The 18,969-nt window shown below is 35.2% G+C and overlaps 1 protein-coding gene across 3 annotated transcripts in view; it reads left to right on the forward strand.

The window, feature by feature from the left end:
• The first annotated feature begins 2,472 nt into the window (after positions 1–2,472).
• The window catches only part of LOC128186382 (glutamate receptor ionotropic, kainate 2-like), a 30,008-nt gene continuing 13,511 nt past the window's right edge, over positions 2,473–18,969 (forward strand). The window contains exon 1 of one of the 3 annotated variants that reach the window (XM_052856189.1): positions 2,473–3,374. In XM_052856189.1, the coding sequence (XP_052712149.1) occupies positions 3,278–3,374 (97 nt within the window). In that variant the 5' untranslated portion in view covers positions 2,473–3,277. Of the gene's footprint in view, positions 3,375–17,152; positions 17,254–18,969 lie in introns of those variants that run through there. The other 2 variants (XM_052856190.1, XM_052856191.1) reach the window with 2 other exon arrangements.

The following is an 18,969-nucleotide window of genomic DNA, read 5'->3' on the forward strand; positions in this document are numbered from 1 at the left end:
ACGATACAATAAGATGAACAACAAACCACAGTGCACATATTAACTCAAATTCGTAGACGTAACAGTAGACGTAAACTCAAACTTTAGTTCATTTCAAGAAGTTATGCAGTTCACGTTTTTATGATTTCGAATTAGTTTCTACAAAAACATTTCATCTTTCAGGTGTCCCATTATGTTTAATATTGAAAACGCGCCACCAGTTTAAGTCGCAAATTGCTGACAAAGAGTCAGCCACCTTTAAATTTTAATGATCAGTAAAACTACAAGCGTTAAGAAATGTCTTTTCTGGTTCAAGAATGCATATGTTGTGACACAATACTCTTCAAGGTCAACATTCTATCTTCTATTCTCAATAGCGAACATCTTGTCAAAGCACCAGCAAATGAGGAAACCGGTCGTAGCGAATCGTAAACAATCTTAAACAGGGAGAAACATGAGTCGCAGTTCCTCTAGGTTCGTCTGTTAAATGAGTATGTCTTTGTGGTAAAGACATCGAAATGATCGGTGTGTGTGAGGCTTCCTTAGAACAACCTTTGTTTCTTTTCTATCAAAAGTGAGTTGTCATAACTCGGTGTCTATCCGTGGCGAAGCTGTGTTACAATATAAATATCTTAGTATGAATTATTAACTATTTACAGTGTCCAACTTGGTGGGTGTCCAAACGTAATAATATCAGTATAGGGTGAACTATGGCAGCTTGTACTGAATAACTTCCTATAACGGGAACACATATATCTCAAAGCGCTGGGCTTGCCGCCTATAACGTCTGCTTCATCAAAGAAAAATATGAATGGTAAAAATAACACAAATAAAATAAAAGATTATTAAAAAAAACCAAACATATATGTCGTCATATGTTAAAAAACATGGAGCAGGCAGATTCACTCAAAATCAAATATCAACCCCCGGCGACAGGACTTGTTCGACACGAATTGTTTGTTGTTTTGAACCTGCTTCATCTGTACCTTGAGCATTGGTAAGCAACAGAACGCTTTGTAATTGGCAACATGCAGGAAACTAGGACCTGATCATGCAGCAACAGAAGGATAGGCTACAACAACGCTACAGAGTCTGTAGGATAATACCGGCATTGTCGACTATAGCAGAATTCAAAGAACGGACCAAAAATGATCCTTGATAGAACCATTTAAACACCTTGGACCTTGGGTAGTTGTAAATTGCAAAGGGACGGAAGTCCGTATATTTCATTGTTAGTCATTTGGTAAGGCTCTTTGAAATCGACATGATTAGTTGGAATAGTTGTTTGTCTATACGTAATCTATGTACAACTCGCTTTTAACTAGTGTATTTTCAACTTGTTCAGATGCAAGAAATAGATAGTTATATCATACCGAAAGTCCAAAGTTTTGTTAAAATGTCTCATGTATGATAGACTTGAAATAGTTGAAAAATTGATAATTAATAAAAGAATAATATACTGGAGGTATAAATTGTAGGGTGGTCAAAAAAATATAAATGAGTTAAGGTAAAGAAAAACCGCTACTACAACTGATCCTAGAATAGTCTAGAAGGTAGGGTGCATTGATTGATATTGATAGATAGACTATAAGCGATATCATAAATGCATGAATCTGCAATGTTTTAAATGATGTAACATTTAAGGTTGAGGGTAGTTAGCTTGCACTAAAGACAACAACGGCTCATATGATGTTTCACTAATATAAAAGGCTGAACTATTTTTTCACCATTTTCTATGAAAATGCAATAGTAAAATAGGTGTATAGACATTGTAGTAAACTAAGAATGCCGGAATGTACATGTACTACTAAAAAGTTGTATGACAGGGTGCTCTTTGTACTTTGTACCTTAGAAATCATCACATCCTGACACATACTGTACAGCTGTTACTGCATATTTGATTTGCAGTGAATGTCTATTTTCTTTATGTTTGAATAGAGTAGTTTTTGCATATACTGAACAAATCTGTCACGACTTTTCCACTTGCTTCTATATATCTTACGCATGGGTCTTGTGACTGATAATTTGATCTCAATCAAGAATCCTGTTTATTACTCAGTAGTTTGAGCTTGTGATCATCTTTAACTTTATACTGTCTTTTTCTCATGCGTGGAGACATTGTTCATTTGCTCCCACAACAGCATAATTCTCAAATAATTGCTCGTTTGAAGATCTCGGGCGAGCACTGTGTAATTACAACGTATTTCAAGAAGTATTTTTAAAGAGCTATCACATTCTGTGTTTTATATAGTAACACACCACACCATAACAATCACTGTGATAATTTGCTTAAATCGTTCATTTTAACAGCTCGTTCATAAATGGTCTTAATGGCCCCTTTGAAGTATCTTTCTAGCCTGATTTCTTGGCGATTTTCGGGGGCAATTGTACCCCTATCTGATCACAAATTGACGCACCCGATCATCAGAGACGACTTTCTCAATGCGGACCACTCAACCATGAGTGCACCGTACGAGCACAGGACTTAATTACACAACCACACACCGGTACACTGGTCTGCACATTTGAGGGTAGGGCTCCCATCTGGGCCACGATATTGGATCAGGTCTAGATACTGTTCTCCAACATCCGCGGACTTTTTCCCGGTTTTATCAGGGCACTTGAACCAGGCTAGGAATAACATGTTTTATGTACCCCGGGAGTAAATATCTATATTGGAACTGCATCTGTACAAGAAAAATCAATTATAATCGCTTTGCTATTGTTCCTCTGCAGGTTTTGACTAGAGGGTGTCTTGGAGTTTTGTTATTAATCGGCTTTGACATTACAAACATAGTAGCTACTAGAGACTTACGAAATGAGAACGAGCGTATTTCATCGATACACGGCAGGCCGATTGCTATCATAGAGAGAAACCATGTGGAAGAGATGCGCTGTACGGCCACAGAGCGCAGTAGTGAATTAACGGGATCCAGTTGTCAAAGAGGTTGGGAAAATAAATTCAGCAATTTTAATTGAAGTTGTATAAACATAGCAATCTGGATGAACTTTCTTGGATGATCTTGCACTTTTCCCGTGTTTTTCTTCAGTTGTGCATTTCCCCGTAAGATAAATACCTGTGGAATTATCACCTAGCGGTTGGCGGGGAGCATCAATATGACAGGACCTACGATGAATCTGCCAGGCTCGGAGTCTGTGATCACCGTGTGCTTCATAACTTACTGCGTTGGTTTCACACAATGAACGATTTGAATAAATTGTAAATTGTATTAATGTGTGGTGTTGGGGATTTATTAGGGACTCTGCTAGTCCTACACAAAGAAGACACATCCCCAGGATGACTTGTCAATGCTTCAGAAAACTCATCTCATTTCACCTGGCCGGACTGTTATTTCTTCACTGTGTGTTTTGTTTACCTAGAGAAATTAAGATTGGTGAGTACCCTTTTTAATGTCACTTTGACTTCTTATGGTATTGTTCATGGAACTAACAGACTGTCCAACGAACTTGTGGTTATTATATATCGCTATGATTTTAAGAACTTGTTACATGTAGCTAAGACTTATGGTTCGGCTTCAGCTTATGTTTATTATGTAGGAAAAAAATTTAAAACTCTTTTCATCTTGTAAGAATACGTGGTGTTTCGGGACTGAAAAGCATCTCTTTCATCTGAGATTATTTAAAATTTATTCAGTGCAAAGACATAGAGCATCGTACTGGTTGATTAATAATTAAGATTTCATTAAGCCAAGAAGAGAAACTAAAGAGGACATAGTAGTTATCATATTCCGGAGTACTCGGTTGTTGTCGGGGAGCTTTCCTGCAGAGGATGAAACTTCAATTAAATTCCTTATTTCTTTAAGCTTTGCAGCTTATCAGTATAACATATGTATAACATGAGGTGGTAGTGTATTCACTTAAATATATGGTCGTCTTCGTAACAATAAATCGTGTGTGTAACTATATGAGCTGATGAAAAATTGTCTGTGGGAATATTACTTTTATTTGTATGAAATCTTAATCCCAAATTTTAATTTATGCGCCCCTTTTGCTAAACGATTGTCTCTGAATTTGTGTAGTAGCCATTTTTACTTTACAATACTTTTAAAACCAAAATTCTCACGGAAAGATTTCGTTTATGAAATAGATTTTTTGTGAATTGTTTCATTATCACTTCTCGTGAAACGAAGTATTTGAAAGAAATTTAAATTTCAATGAATTCAATAATCGAACCTAATAACAGCAGAGTCAATACTTCACCGACGTTTTATTGTGTTTCCCAAGAAATTTTTAAATTCTTGAATGTTGATTTTAAAATATTTATTGAATACGTATAACAAAACTTTACCAATCTTAGCAAATGTCACCGTTTCACTGCGAATTTAATATAAACCAAAGTCAATACGAACAATTAGCATTGATTATATATCATAACAGTAGATATTTTATTGCGCTTTCTGAAACGAATGTCCTTTTAAATACTAGTATTCAAGTACAACCCCCTCCTCAGCCTTACCTTTTTACAACGGATAGACTTGTTACCTCGATCGTAAAAGAAAACATCAATGGTTGGGTTTTTTTTTCTATCTTTGCGAATTTCTTGTACATGTAGATTTGATACCTGTCCAGATTGGAACAGGACTGCGGATTCGAAAAGATGATAGCAGCAAGCAAATTCTATTGAAAATTACCAAACAATCATAAGTTACTAAAATCATTTTAAATAAAGAAGGGCCCTTGACTTAACCTCTTTAGCTTTATTGAGACCAGACCATATTATTTTGCTTTCGTTTGTGAGTCAAAGTTTGATTTCTTCGGTATTCGCATAATATCTCATAACTCGTTTCTCTCACCCTTAGTGCGACTTACAATCAATTAAAAGCTAATTTGCTCCTTAATCTTAAGGAAATTGAATCGCTAACGACCACAGATACCTATCTATGACCCTGTATTTCAGTGTAATGAATTTAAAGATGTTAAATCAATTTTATCTTTTAAATCGTCGTCCGATTTTCCCGTTTTCTGTGCAGTAGACGGTTTTGCCTAATCTGTGTGCCAAACAGCTGTATGTTGTGAATAGGGCCCAAACAATTTAATTGGTAGCACGTGGGAAGCCGATAGTCCTGCAATTTGCTTGCTTGAAATCAGATACGAAAAAAAAAACTAATTTTTTTTTAAATCATACCTAAATTAGATACGAAATTGATTGCTCTATTAGGCTATAATTTTCGAAAATAAAATATGAAAAATATGCAAATAACTGAAACCTGATTCAATGACTTAAACTGAATTATTACGTATTTAAAAATTCTGTGATCATACACTTTTTCAAAATGAATTCGGTGTTCTTTTAATCAAAAGATTTATGACAATAAATCTGAATAATAGATCTTAAACAAATAATTAGGTTTCATATATTTCCAATTAAGGAGATCTGAAGCCTAAGTTTATTCACGCCAGCCTGTTAATAGTTCAATGTAGTTGTCCATTATTTGGAGTTTTCATATTTACCCCTGCACGCTAACAATAGATATTTCTGTGACCACTAATATTTGAACAAGTTACGCAGATTCAATATCAATGTGTTTGAATCAAACCTATAAAAATCGCTAAACGAACAATTTCATGATTCCATGATAAAACTCCATTATTGAGACCCCCTCCCCCTGTGTTTACTCGTGACTGGTTGATGTGAATGATGTCGAGCTACAGACACGGTATTATTTTACACTAACTCTTCCCACGGGGAGTTTATATGTAAATGGCCTGTCGCATCCTACCGTCAGGCCAGAGAGCCCTGTCCCCCCGGGGAAAGCCCCACGCTCTCGCCTTACATCGTTTATTGAACCTTGGTTTCCAGAATCTCCGACTTCAAAAAGTTATGGCACCAAAAACCAATTACCATCTCTTGTTTTTCCGAAGATAATGGTCAGTAAAAATATGAATCCATAGAATTTTTGGAGGGTTTGATCTACACTCATTGTACATAAAGAGTGTTGGCAAATTTGAACTCTAGTAAACGCAGCTAATTGCAACAACTAGAAAGACGAATCGATGTTGGGGTTTTTTTAATCAGTAATGCCTCTTGACACTATAGTTAGGCCAACAACTGGACATTAAGGTGAAATGTTGCCAACTGCTCGATTAAGATGCATTTAAAGTCATCTGGATTCTCATATGTGAACTGTACGTAAATTACTTATATTAAGTAATTATATATAATCATATCGGTTTTTGTTAAATTGTTGGTTACATTCTGCATTGGTGAATCACAATAAAAAGAAATACAGTGCATCTCAAAACCATGCCACTTGATTTAAATCTGTTTGACGTATTTTGTTCTTCTCAGACAAAGTATTCATAACAAGCTCGCTTGTTACAACAAAAGATGAACAAGGGTTTCCTACAACTTTGAGAAGTTTCTGGGGAATTTCACATGTAACTCATCGCCAACTTCTTCCATTGTAACTATGTTTTTTTTTTTCTGAATATCGTCTGCTCTATTTTGTCAACTGGGGTTGGGTAAAGAAAAGGGGGAGGGGGGTAAATCTTGACTTGAAGCGGGTGGGGCGTTTATCATAAGCTAAAAACGTTTCTTTAGAGTGTTTAAAGGTTTCCTGCACTTAAGTACCCCATGTTAGGTGGACACATACATGTAGACCAGTGACATATATAAGTTAACTACCGACGGCTGACGCTCACGCGCATATCCAGGTAATCGACAACATTCCAGTCTGCGGTAACAAGGGCCTGAACATTTCCTCTTTAACCCCCGATTAAAGACGGATCTGTATTTCATTGAGAGTTTTTCTGCCCGGTTTCACTTACCATAATTCATTGCATATCTTCCTTGAAGTTTGGTATCCGAACTATGAACATTACGGGATAATCGCGTTATTATATGTGCACAATCTGACCGAAATTTTATATGAATTTGATTAAGCCACGTAAAATTAATTTGGGAAAGATTAGACTTGTAACATTTATTCAAATGATTTTGAAACCATTTTCTTTTAGTCTTTCAAAAAAGAAATTGTAACTTTCTTACGAATTTACATGAAAGGCAAAATCATTAACCAATAAAAAAACACCTTCATCAACCGGCGATAAGAGCGAATTATAACCTAATTGGCAAAGTAGTATCCCCCACACGATACCAAGTTTTATGTGGAAGTTATTCGTCCCCTTACTGGGCAAAAACTTTATTGTTCTTTTTTATGACCGCCGAAAAGGATACAGAAAACATTGGCCGGTGGGCCCGATTCCCGGGGAGAAAGAAAATGTTTTTTTTCGGTGAAGCGCCGAGGCGTCTAATATCAGTTCGCGTTTTCTGATGTTTGTTGACCACAAATTTCAAAAGCAATTAGTTTGCTGTCAGAGTCAATATTCCTTGTCTCCAAGGGTCTATTTTACTGTTTTTGATCTAGAAAGTATATGTAACAGAACTGGGCATTTAGATGTGTACATTAACCAATTGTCAACTCGGTATATTAAGCCTATCCCGCATAGTATTATTTCAGATAATTAAAGGAAGATATTGCTTAATCTGACATTTTAAGCATGACGACTTTATGGACATAAAATACATGAAAAAGTTATTGAGCAAATCGGTAACATTGCGACAGAGTGGATGACATAAACCTTTGTCAATCTCAATGGAATAAATTTTACAACCGATTTTTTAAAAAATTCCTCAACATACTTGCCAAATTGAACGAAAATTGATATTTTATATGCAAATAAATTTGACCTGGTCATCAGATTCTGTTCTGTGGTGAGGCGTATAGGATAATCTATAAAAGTGATGTGGAGGTTTGCTTTAACTGACCGTACACTTGTATGGGCCGCCTAGATTGGCTTCTGAGATCAATACAGGTAATTGGGTTGTATTAGGAAATTTAAACAAAATGTTATAAATAAGTTATTTTGCAAACAAATCGCAGAGTTGTTAATATCTCTGGTCTTTAAAAAATCTATCAAATATGTTAGAAAAGAATGTATCGAAATTTTAACACCGTTCATTGATATACATGCATTTTTACTATCAATAAGATAAAAATACAGGAACATATAATGTACAATTTTTTGAAGAACGTAATTTGAAAACCAATAAACATTTTTACATATACTGGGTTTTAATTACCCCACTTTGTTTTTTTTCTATATAGTATTTTTGTTTCTTAACGACCTCTGCGGTATATTGATTTTGTAATACATGTATTTGCATAAAGTGAATATATTTATTATCTTTTTAGTTGTTTTAAGATCATTTCGTTAAAAACGGAACCTCACAAAGTTACATCTTTAACAAGTTCAATATGTTCTGTTACTATAAAACACAATATGTAGCTACAAAATTGTTCCATCTGACAGTTTCTATTACCAATAATTGCGCTTGAGAAATAGTTTCTGATTCGGCGGGGGGGGGGGGGGGACTAGCAGTTGTTAGAATAGTTGGTACAAGGTGTATAACAAAGTCATAACTTGGTCTATTTTTCTGCAGCTAGCCTTAAGGGTTTTTGTTTTCGGTTGATACTAAATTAAAACAAATCTGATCCAGGAATTTTCATTTAGAATGGAATATTGAATCCGAGGTTTTATCAGGGGTAGACAGAACGTCAGAGCGAAGAAATGATAAAAAGTACAGGGGATGCTTTTAAGTTATGATTATTTTGTCAAATTTTCTCTCTCCACATTCGATCTTCAGCAGAGCAGATTAAAACTTGCATATAAAAACCCGTTATCATCAATATCATGTCGATACAACTATTTCAAAATGACGTAAAGGATTTTATGTTTCATCTTCAAAATCATTTAGTCAGACACCACGTGTTGATTTTGGTAGATACTTGAATTAACGGGGCTCTATAAAGCAAGCATTTTTGATTCTTTGGTTGATCTAATGTTGAATTTTTTAAGCAATTCTTCGAAAATTGAATCCTAAAATATGAACGTCTATTACTAAAGAAACACGAGTAACTCAATTAATACAGCTCCGATTCCTTAAAGATTTGACAAGCTTAAATCTTTGATTTTTATAAAAAAAAATTCATCCAGATCTAGATATGCATGCAGTTGGTGAATTCCTTCATATATAACGACACTAGAAAATTTGTGGACGCATTTCAGTTACCGAATCTACAATGGTTACATATATAATCAGAACTGCGGATGTTTAACCCCTCCCTCCCACCCCCAATCATTATCTCCGAGGTTCTTGACCACTGGCAATCTATAGCTAGATATCGATATTGGGTTTGTACTGGAGTGAGATCCTTCTATTGACCCCTAATGACATTTTATATCAACTTGCGGTATATCATACACGGTGTGAGTGCCCCCCCCCCCCCCCCGTCATTGATGAACAGGAAAAATATTAGTCTTGTTATTTATTTAAATCACTCACTGTAAGCCATCCCAGGAATTTGATGTAATATCGAGGAACTTTTAAAGTGCACAAACTGCATCATTATACCCCGGAAAAAACCCTGTCCGATTAAACAGGAAACACTCCGAATTTCGAAGATTTTTAACATGTCATAATTAGACTGCGTGCTGAGACGAGCTTTTAATTACTGTCTGTATATTTTATTTTTACAATCTGATATAAATACAAATCCGATGCAAGTTCATTTGATATGTCTTACCATAAAAAAAGTATATCATTAAATTTGGGATTTAGTCAGATATAAACGTCTTAATTCCTACACGACTTGGTACAGAGGAATTATATAGTGTTAACCGTTTGATTTACTTATCACATCGTAGTGTGTCTTTGAAGTGCCTTTTGCAATGCGAGATAGCGATCGGCGGCATTCATTATCAGAGTTCTGTATGGTGCATAGTACACACAGAGAGAAGTAGCCGTTTAATCTCCGCAATCATCAAGCTCCGATAGATTGATTATAAACTAGCGGTGTAAATTCTGTAAATTGATAATGAGGATTCTTTTATATTGGCCTTCTGTGTTTATAAGAATTATTTGTGAGGAATCGTGCAGATTTTTTGTCCTTAATTTATTGCCATACATAATAGCTGTTGCATTATCATTGGTGGTCAGAATATCTTGAATAAAGTTTGGTTAAGATTGCTCTTGATCCGAGTTTAATAGGTACATCCATTGCAAGCAATGCATGAATAGAAATAAATAGGTAAATATTGATAAATTCTGATCTCTCAGTGCAACAGTGCAAACTCCTTTTGATTTATCTACATTTGGTGATTTTTACGATAACCTCTCTCATTACATAAACATCATAAACTAAACGCTAACTATTTAAACATTATTTTAAAAAACTCTGAGACTTCACGGGTGTTGAGTGCATTGCGGGCATTGCGGATGGGGGTGGGTTGGCTTAATTCGATGGTTCATTTTCATCGAAGTACAATGGAAATATCATAACTCTTATTTCTGATGATATTCGAAGATATTTTTGGAAAAACGTCAATATTAGTTCCAATGCAAAGACCTCAATGTTGAATCACCAACAAATAAATCAGCCTTGGAAATCTTGTTAAAAACGGCGATCTAGATCAAAGAACTGCTTCACCGAGATATTCATTTCTTGTGTAACCTCTTCTTGGGAGCAGTAATGGGGGACATTAGTCTGGTTTCTGGCTCCTCAAATTCTAGCCTCGATTTCATATGATTTGTCGACTACACAGTGTCGGATCATCGACCTTTTTAAGGAGTTTGTCACGAGACGTAAAAAGATGACCATAATGGACCAAGAGATTTACCAAATTGGGTTCGGAATTTGGCGATACTTAACCTTAAGTAGTGTCATGGCGACCAATAAAATTCAATTACATTTCAATCCGACTCCCTAATTCAGAATTGTGTGTCTGTAGGACAATTTAGGGAATAAGAGGGCGTCTTGGGAGGACCAAGATAAATGGGTTACATACGAGTTTTCTTTAAGAAAAATTACCCTTTCTTGATACCGGAAAGAAAGAAAATTATTCAAATATTGATTCTTAAGGCTAAGAAAATTCATATTTAGTCAGTGCCTTTTTTGTTGATGTAAGCAGATCCATCTTCAGCTGTACAATTCAAAACAAGATGTGTTATTTTCCACTCGTATGTTCATATTCGCTCGGGCAAATTTCAAATGTCATTTTGCAAAAAAAGAGAAAATGCAATTAAAATGTGTTAACTTATTACAAGAGTACAGGAATACTACATTTATCGCTATACATAATAAAGACACATTTTTATCATACCTTAAGCTACTTGAGCCCAAAATTATTGTGTCGCCACCAAAAAACGTACATGTACGTCACTCTGACCTCGTTTTAGAATTTCATCGCGATTCATACCTGACTAACTCCAGTGCCGTGTGTCCCCAATTATTGTCTGCAGCTGATTGATCTTTTGGAATTCTAAATCTTTCCTTGGTCAATTGTTGTTGTTTTTTTTGCATTGTCATATGTTTCAAGCTTTTTATTTAGAGTATGATGAAGAAAAATAAAAACCGTGTCTAATGATCCGGCCTCCTTTAAAAAGTGAGCTTAGAGTTGGAATGGACATGTATCCAAGAGGCGCAGAAATTACAAAATTTGGAACTTTTACGGATCTTAAACAAATAACCTGCCTCATGTTACATGATGATAGAATTCTCTATTTGACATACATGTATTATGTTTTTAAACATTGATGAGATACCGGTACACAGTATGTTTTCGAACATAGGTTAGATTTGTTTTACGCTTTTAAACATCAATGATTGCCCAAAGTAGTAGTTTTGTCTTTCTCAAACTCTATTTATAACTTTACATCCCTCTTTTTCCCATCTAATCATATATCATCGCGTGCAAGTCGAGATCCGTCACTATAACATTGGTATCCCGACTTTAATACGCCTAGCGTTACAGCTTTATCTTCATATCCCAGGTGGTGTTCCAAATACATACAAGTTACTCATACAGTACCAGTTATAGTGCTCATCTTCTAAATGAATGGAGTAAGGCCATGCAACGTTATAAAACTTTGATGATTTTTCTTTTTGACCGGTCTATAGTACTTGGTCTGGGTTTACAAGGCGCGTGATCTTGGTCCTTGGAGGGTTTGTAACACGGCTTCGGGGCTGGCCGGTGGCCGGGGTTCTAGTTACGTACATACAAGGTCTGGCCAACTCTTATATTTGACAAGAAATCAATTCGAACTGACGAGAACCTGTCCACTTCATCGAAACCACGCTACAGAACATTATCTACTATAGCCACAACACAGTTGTTAACCTACTTTCCATAATTTACAAGTCTCCCTGCATATGACTCAGTGGTTAGTTACACAAAGGTCGCTAGTTTGAGCGCTGAATCCCGTAGACAAGGCACTTCGTCTGCAGTGTCTCAGGCAACTAAGCTGGATTTGGTACAGATTTACGCTGGGGAATTAACCTGCGATAGACTTGTGTCCCTTCAAAGGGTGAGTCTATGGTCCTTATCCGGTTAGCACTACGGAAATACGCACCTTGCGGGCCTCACTGCTCGGGGAAGAATTTAAAACTTTAACTTCACCTTCTATCAATTTTTAAGAGTGTGGTATATAGATATGTTATCACTTATTTTGCATTAAAAAACCCATAAATAAACCACCCCTAAAAGTCTTCAGTATGTGTTCATTGCGTTATTTTCACATATAAGGGGGTACATGTGTTGTCCGCTCATTAATGCCATTTAACTTGTGAACCGACATTTGTTATTGGGCTACACAGCGTTCGGCGAGACTTCGCAAGGTTTTTATTTTTTATATCGTTCACGAAAATTGACGAAGCAACCATTACATTAAATAATTTTATTGTCCATTTTTTTTACACATAGCAAGAAATTAATATATTTACCTGTAAATTACAATTGTCAAAACGGTTCTTCAAGAAATAAAGCAATGACCTAAACTCGATGGCACATTGATCACTGCATACGTTTTATGGTTTGTTTTGATTTATTTTCTGTGTGGGGGAGGGGGGAGGTGTGGGGGGGGGGGGGTAGTGTACAAATGTAGAGGGTACAATGCGTTTGATTACTCATCATTATTTTCTGATAACTTTCAAAAGTTGCATGTTTATTTTCATCCCTTATTCAAATATATCGAATTCATATTCCTTGGTAAGACGAATTTCCATTTCTCATCATAATGGATGATATAGGCTGCGTTTACATGTATTCTACTCACGTCATGGACATGCAAAAAATCCAGACAAAAATTTCTCCTTGGGGTTCCGACCAAAGCAGTCCTTACAAGCATGTCTGGGAGAAAAATTGCAGGGCAGAAAAAAAGGGTATACCGTTTTATACTTTTAGAATCAATAAACACTTTTCAGTAAAATATGATCAAGTGTCGGGAACAGACGTGATATTTCTGAGGCAAGGGATTCAGCTAATACCAGTAAAAAGGGTCTACCCACCATAGTCGTGGCGTGACATACTGACGAATCTATTCTCATGGATGACATATGAGCGTCGGGATCAGAGCTGCATGTCGTGCAAGCAACAGAAAGCAGATTATGGTGAACGTGTCCGTCTGTTTTTCTGCTATTTGTAAATGCTATTAGCAGGTTTTCTCTTTCTCTAGCATTTGTTATACAGCGTTAAGTTTTGTCGACACATTTTGGCATGATTGCTAGAAAATGTCAGAAACAAAAGAAGAGCATAAAAAAAGTTCCAATTCGATTGTAGAATTGGAATTTTGATATAACATGCGATGATCAATTCTTACTGGATTACTAAGAAGGTGGAAGTTTTTTTTATATCCTTGGAGCATACACATAAACATAGAACATAAATATGTATCATTTGTATGTGTTATTTGATAAAACACAATCTACTGTATATTTCAGAATTTTTAATCAGTATAATTACCTTTGAATGTTGAAAGCAGGAATATTAATCATTTGAAAACCTAAGCATGACAGTTTTCCCTTTATTTGATATACGTGGAATTTTGTTTAATTACACATTTTAATTCATTTCTTATTTTAAGAGTCCTGGATGGTTGTGGCCATTCTGTTTGGATTGTTATTATATAAATAGTGCCTGTTTGGAAGGGTAACAGTTGAAATTGACACCCCGAGGAAACCATTGTCAACCGACGCGAAGCGGAGGTTGACAGTGGTTTTCGAGGGGTGTCAATTTCAACTGTTATCCTCCCAAACAGGCACTTTATATTTTATTATAGAATGAATGTCTTAATTTTAGATAATTTTTTACTGCTTTTATATAGACATGACGTGAATTCTACGGCGAATCGTATGCGCATAATTTACGCACATGTAACAATTCCTTGTGTTACCCGTTGCTAAGTGTGTTGCTAACGCTGAGGCAAATAGAACTGATTATCAACTGCCTCAAAACCAATCAGATTTCAGTATTTAACATGAAAGTATAATAATACAAAATGTTAGTTTATGGCCAAAGCTTATATAATATGTCAAAGTGTGAGGTAGATCTGAGGGTTAATCTGTGGACCACTCAGCCTCCTTAAATAACTGTATGAAGGAGGGATCACGAACACGAAATTAAAATAATACATGTAGGTTCATACGATACAAGTATGGATGGTTACACGCACTTTGAAAAATTTCCTAATTTTTTCAAAGTGCGTTGCCAAAATGGATGCATATACCAGTAAGTACAAGTATTGGAAAATTTACGCATATGCTTTAGATTGCAAAGCTTTGCCTCACCCCTCGACAATTAATGATTTGGAAATGTCAATGAATTTACGAATAATATTTAGTTATGTACTCATTAACGATTGAAAATTGTTAATTAGTAAATTACAGCCTGTTTAAAGGTGGAAAGTAAATATTTACCCATTAGCAGTAATTTTCTCCAGCATCGACTAAACTAACAAAATCTACGAACAATTTGTATTATGTTGTAAGTTTCAGTGATATAACTCGGAATATTAATTCGTAAATTTCCTCTAGATTGCCTTTATTTGTGCTCGAATGTCTTCAAATCTACTCCAATAGAAAGTTGTGTAACATATCGAGGTCAAAATAAATTAATAATGTCTGTTTCTTGTTCCAAGACGTCATGTCCTTCACAAAAACTAGTTTATTGATAATCAAAATTTGTACAGGGCTTGAACAAATGTTGATTCTTAATATTCTAAATTTTTATTTTGTAATGAGTGATAACCTTCATTTTAGCAAACCTTATGTAGTCTTAAACGTTTTCATCTTAGTGTCTTCTTTGGGTGGAAAGCGCTTTTGTCAACAGTAAGAAACAATAAACATGTGTAGTGTGTTTAAGATGTAGGAAGGTCCGTCTGTCTGCAAAAGATTGGAAACAACGATATACATGTATTGAGAAAATAAGATAGTCTCTTTACCCCGCGATCCTAATGAAAGAATGAACATCTGCGATTTAGGTGACCGAAAGGCCTGTATGTCTGAGCTATGCCAATTCAACCACTTATTCTTTACATTTTTGTCACTTCATCCTGATTATTTTTTACTGTTTGGAGTGGGAGGCAGTTTTGGCCTAATTCTGCGAGAAATGTATCTGGTTGATACTAATAGGTCCCAGTCCCTTAATGGTGATGAAATCAGAATAGTTTTGCAACTATGCGTTTTTAGAAGATTTACCATCTATTTGATTATAAAGTTAAGCACTATACGTCCATCAATGTTACGTATTATGCAAGGCAGAATAGCCGATATCATATGTAACTTAGAAACGTGTTTACTTTCAAAGGTTGAAACATGACTCTAGAAAATGCCAATATTCTAAGAGGATATGTTGAGTGATTGTTCGAAGCCACAAACTAGTATTCATTTGTCTTCAACATATACATGATGGAGATAGAAGTAAATAATCTGTAATAATAATAAATGTTTCCTTGTAAAAACAGCGTTTATGTTCCTTGTTTATGCCTTAATGGATGTAATAAAATGGATTCTTGATAACATAACGGTTAAGGTTATTGTCATAATTCACTGACAGTTGTAGCTTTTCCTTACTCTTTCTTTAGAGGCTTCAATGGAAAAGAAAAAAAAAACCAACAACATTTTTAACAATACAATTTTAAAAAAGAGATACTTGAAGAAGATCAAGTCGTATAAAATAAAAGAAACATTACGTAATGGATGAGATGAGGAGATAGTGATCGTTTGATGCCAACACTGACCAGGATCTGTAAATCATCAAAAGCAGCAATCAGTGCTCTCTCAAATATCGAGGAAACGCGGAATGAATGAAAGTCTGCTGTTAACATAACAAAAACAGTTTTTTTCTGATCATATTTTGCCCGATAACTTGTCATAGTTTTATTTTTTCACCGGCCTTATATTAATTTGTATAATTGTTACCAACAATTTAAGCGTAAGTGAGTTCCAGTTGTAGCATAAATTTTTCTACATATAGGAGGCGGATTTCTCTTCCTAGAATTAATTCCTTGTGTAAATAACTTCATTTTATCCACTTGATTTCAAAGAAGAGTGATAATTATGATCTACAGAAGCAATTTATTTCTGTTACAGTTCATTCTAGATATATGTGGAATGCGATTCTTGAAGCTTCTGATTTGATACGATAGACGACTGTAAATAAATTTTTCAAAGTTAAGACGAGGGATTATGACGGTCGTAAAGCAGTAGCTCCATGTGGCGAAGTTTGGAATCCTCGGAGCTTATGTTTTGATTTTTACCGCGAACACGAGAGCAAAGATATCTTAATGAAAAACGTAAATCGAAACTTGGGTCAGTAACCAAGAAACTCCAATAAATCATCTGTTTCTTATTAATGAGTATTCATCAAATAGGTCAATGATTTTTTATGATTTCATAATTGACTGCAATATGCCCTTTCTTTTTTCTGTAATGTGAGATTTATTTAGCACATTTTCTTTCTGTGGAAATTTTTGAAACAAACCCAAATTAATCTATAAACAATTTTTTGCCGCAAACAATGTTTTAATTGTATGAAGCAAATAAAATGCAAGTAAAAATTGTGAATAATAAACTTACATTATTTTATTTGGCTTAAAACCTAGTTAGGAAGAGAAATGCACATTTGTTTTCGCCCCTTTTGTCCCTAAAATCCATGCTTTTAAGACTCAAAATAGTCGCATTTAAAAAAAATGAACAAGTCATTTACCAACTACACAACGACGAAGAATTGTAATGTTTTTGGCACCGGGGTGTCAAACTACGACATATAGATGGGTTTCTTCACACTTCGTCCCCATCAACTATTCGATACGGTACCGAAGTATAATGTAAGTTACGTAATAGACTTAAAAGCACGCCATTAGGAAAATAAAATTCTAGGAGGATATATAATCAATCTTCGAGACATTCTACTGAGGTATACACCCTGGGCGATTGTTTGTATGACCCGTAAAAAGTCTAGCCTTTATCTATCTCTTTGTAAGGTTTTAAAATATTGATAAGCATTTAGAATGTCGTATCATTTAAGAGCAAACGAAGAATGATGCAGACTTTCTCGTTCAACAAACGGGTTATCGTTATGTAGCGGAACACGAATAATTGATGTATGCGCCGTTCATTCCTTTAGAGCCATTTTAACAGGAGCTTGGACTTTGAGTAGTTGTGTCGAGCAGCAATGTGACGTAGGCCTATCTATTTGACTGCTCGCCACTCAACCATGGCTCTTCGAAATCAACAATAATCAGTTTGTCTGGCTTTTGAGCTAAGACTACACAATTCGTGCATATTTCGCTTGAAACCAGCGTCATTTTTAGCTTGTTTTGACGCAAGAAATGCATATTCACGTCCTACCGAAAGTCCAAGGTCTTGTTCAAATGGTTCTAAGAGGAATATTTATTATATGTATTACAAAAAAAACCCCCTCAAATTTAGTGTATAAATTGGCCTTATAATGCCAATCTAGTAATAAGCATCATTTTCTTTACGTTTTCCCCAACATCATTTGAAGCTTTGCTGAATAGAATGTTTTATTTGTGTCACATGATGAATAGGGCATCATTTAGTACAACCAGATCTAACGTTATAGATACATAAATGGTTAAATGTTGTCAACCATCTCTTTCTTCAGACCTAAGTTATCTATAATTTAACATTTAATTTTATTTCCCCCCTAGAAACACAACTTTCATCGTTCAGGTTTGTTGTAATAGGAACAATAAATATCCACTTATATAATTCCAACACCCACGTCAATTCGTCGCAATATTGATCGGGATCGGGGTGTTCTTTCAGCCTTAATGTCTACAGAAAGCGAGAGTTGTACTCTTCAGCAGCATTAACAGGCGTTTTCTGCAGAAAACATATTGTCATTGACGGTTATGATTCTGAAATTATCTGAAAACCAGGCTATCTCATTTTGCCAAAAAAAAAAAAAAAAAAATTCAATACGCGGTTCAAGAATCAAACATAAAAATCTGGGTCGCCCTGTGCTGATTTTCCTTGTTTAGGAATTTATATACATTTCGGAGATATGATATAAAAATAATGACTTTTATTACTTTTATATTCCCTTTGAGTTGACAAAATGTTCATACGTTTATCACAAAGGAAAGGGAAATTACACAATACAATAGAGATACTGGTCAGACTTTCGCTGTTGCCTGCATCCACATGGTTGCTAGACGGTTGAGAGTGGAATTGGCAGAAGTTTAAGATAATATTGACATTTGCACCGATAAGATTTCGTCTAACACTCGCGTTTTTTGGTAGATACACAGGAAAAAATCAGCGAAAATTCTATACCTGGTGCAAAGCAACACAAAAAAGCGGAAATCATTATTATACGTAATTGCGCAAGTTTGAAAAGTGAAAGTAGACTAGGTAACGGGAACTTGTTATCAGTGTGTGATTTGTGTTTAAACGTAGTATGATACCTGGAATAGTTATTACCTACTAATTACAATTATCACGCACATTATGCCCAGATCGATGTAATGCATTTCTTCTTTGCAGTAGTGTATAAACGCATCTTTGAAATCAGTGGCCAAGATAATAATAATGATGACTGAAATTTTATCTTAGATCAAAATCTAGTAAATGAATGAAGCCTACAGATTTCTGAAATTTGAGATAT

This window comes from Crassostrea angulata, chromosome 5 (genome assembly GCF_025612915.1).
Source record: "Crassostrea angulata isolate pt1a10 chromosome 5, ASM2561291v2, whole genome shotgun sequence".
Classification (NCBI taxonomy): domain Eukaryota; kingdom Metazoa; phylum Mollusca; class Bivalvia; order Ostreida; family Ostreidae; genus Magallana; species Magallana angulata.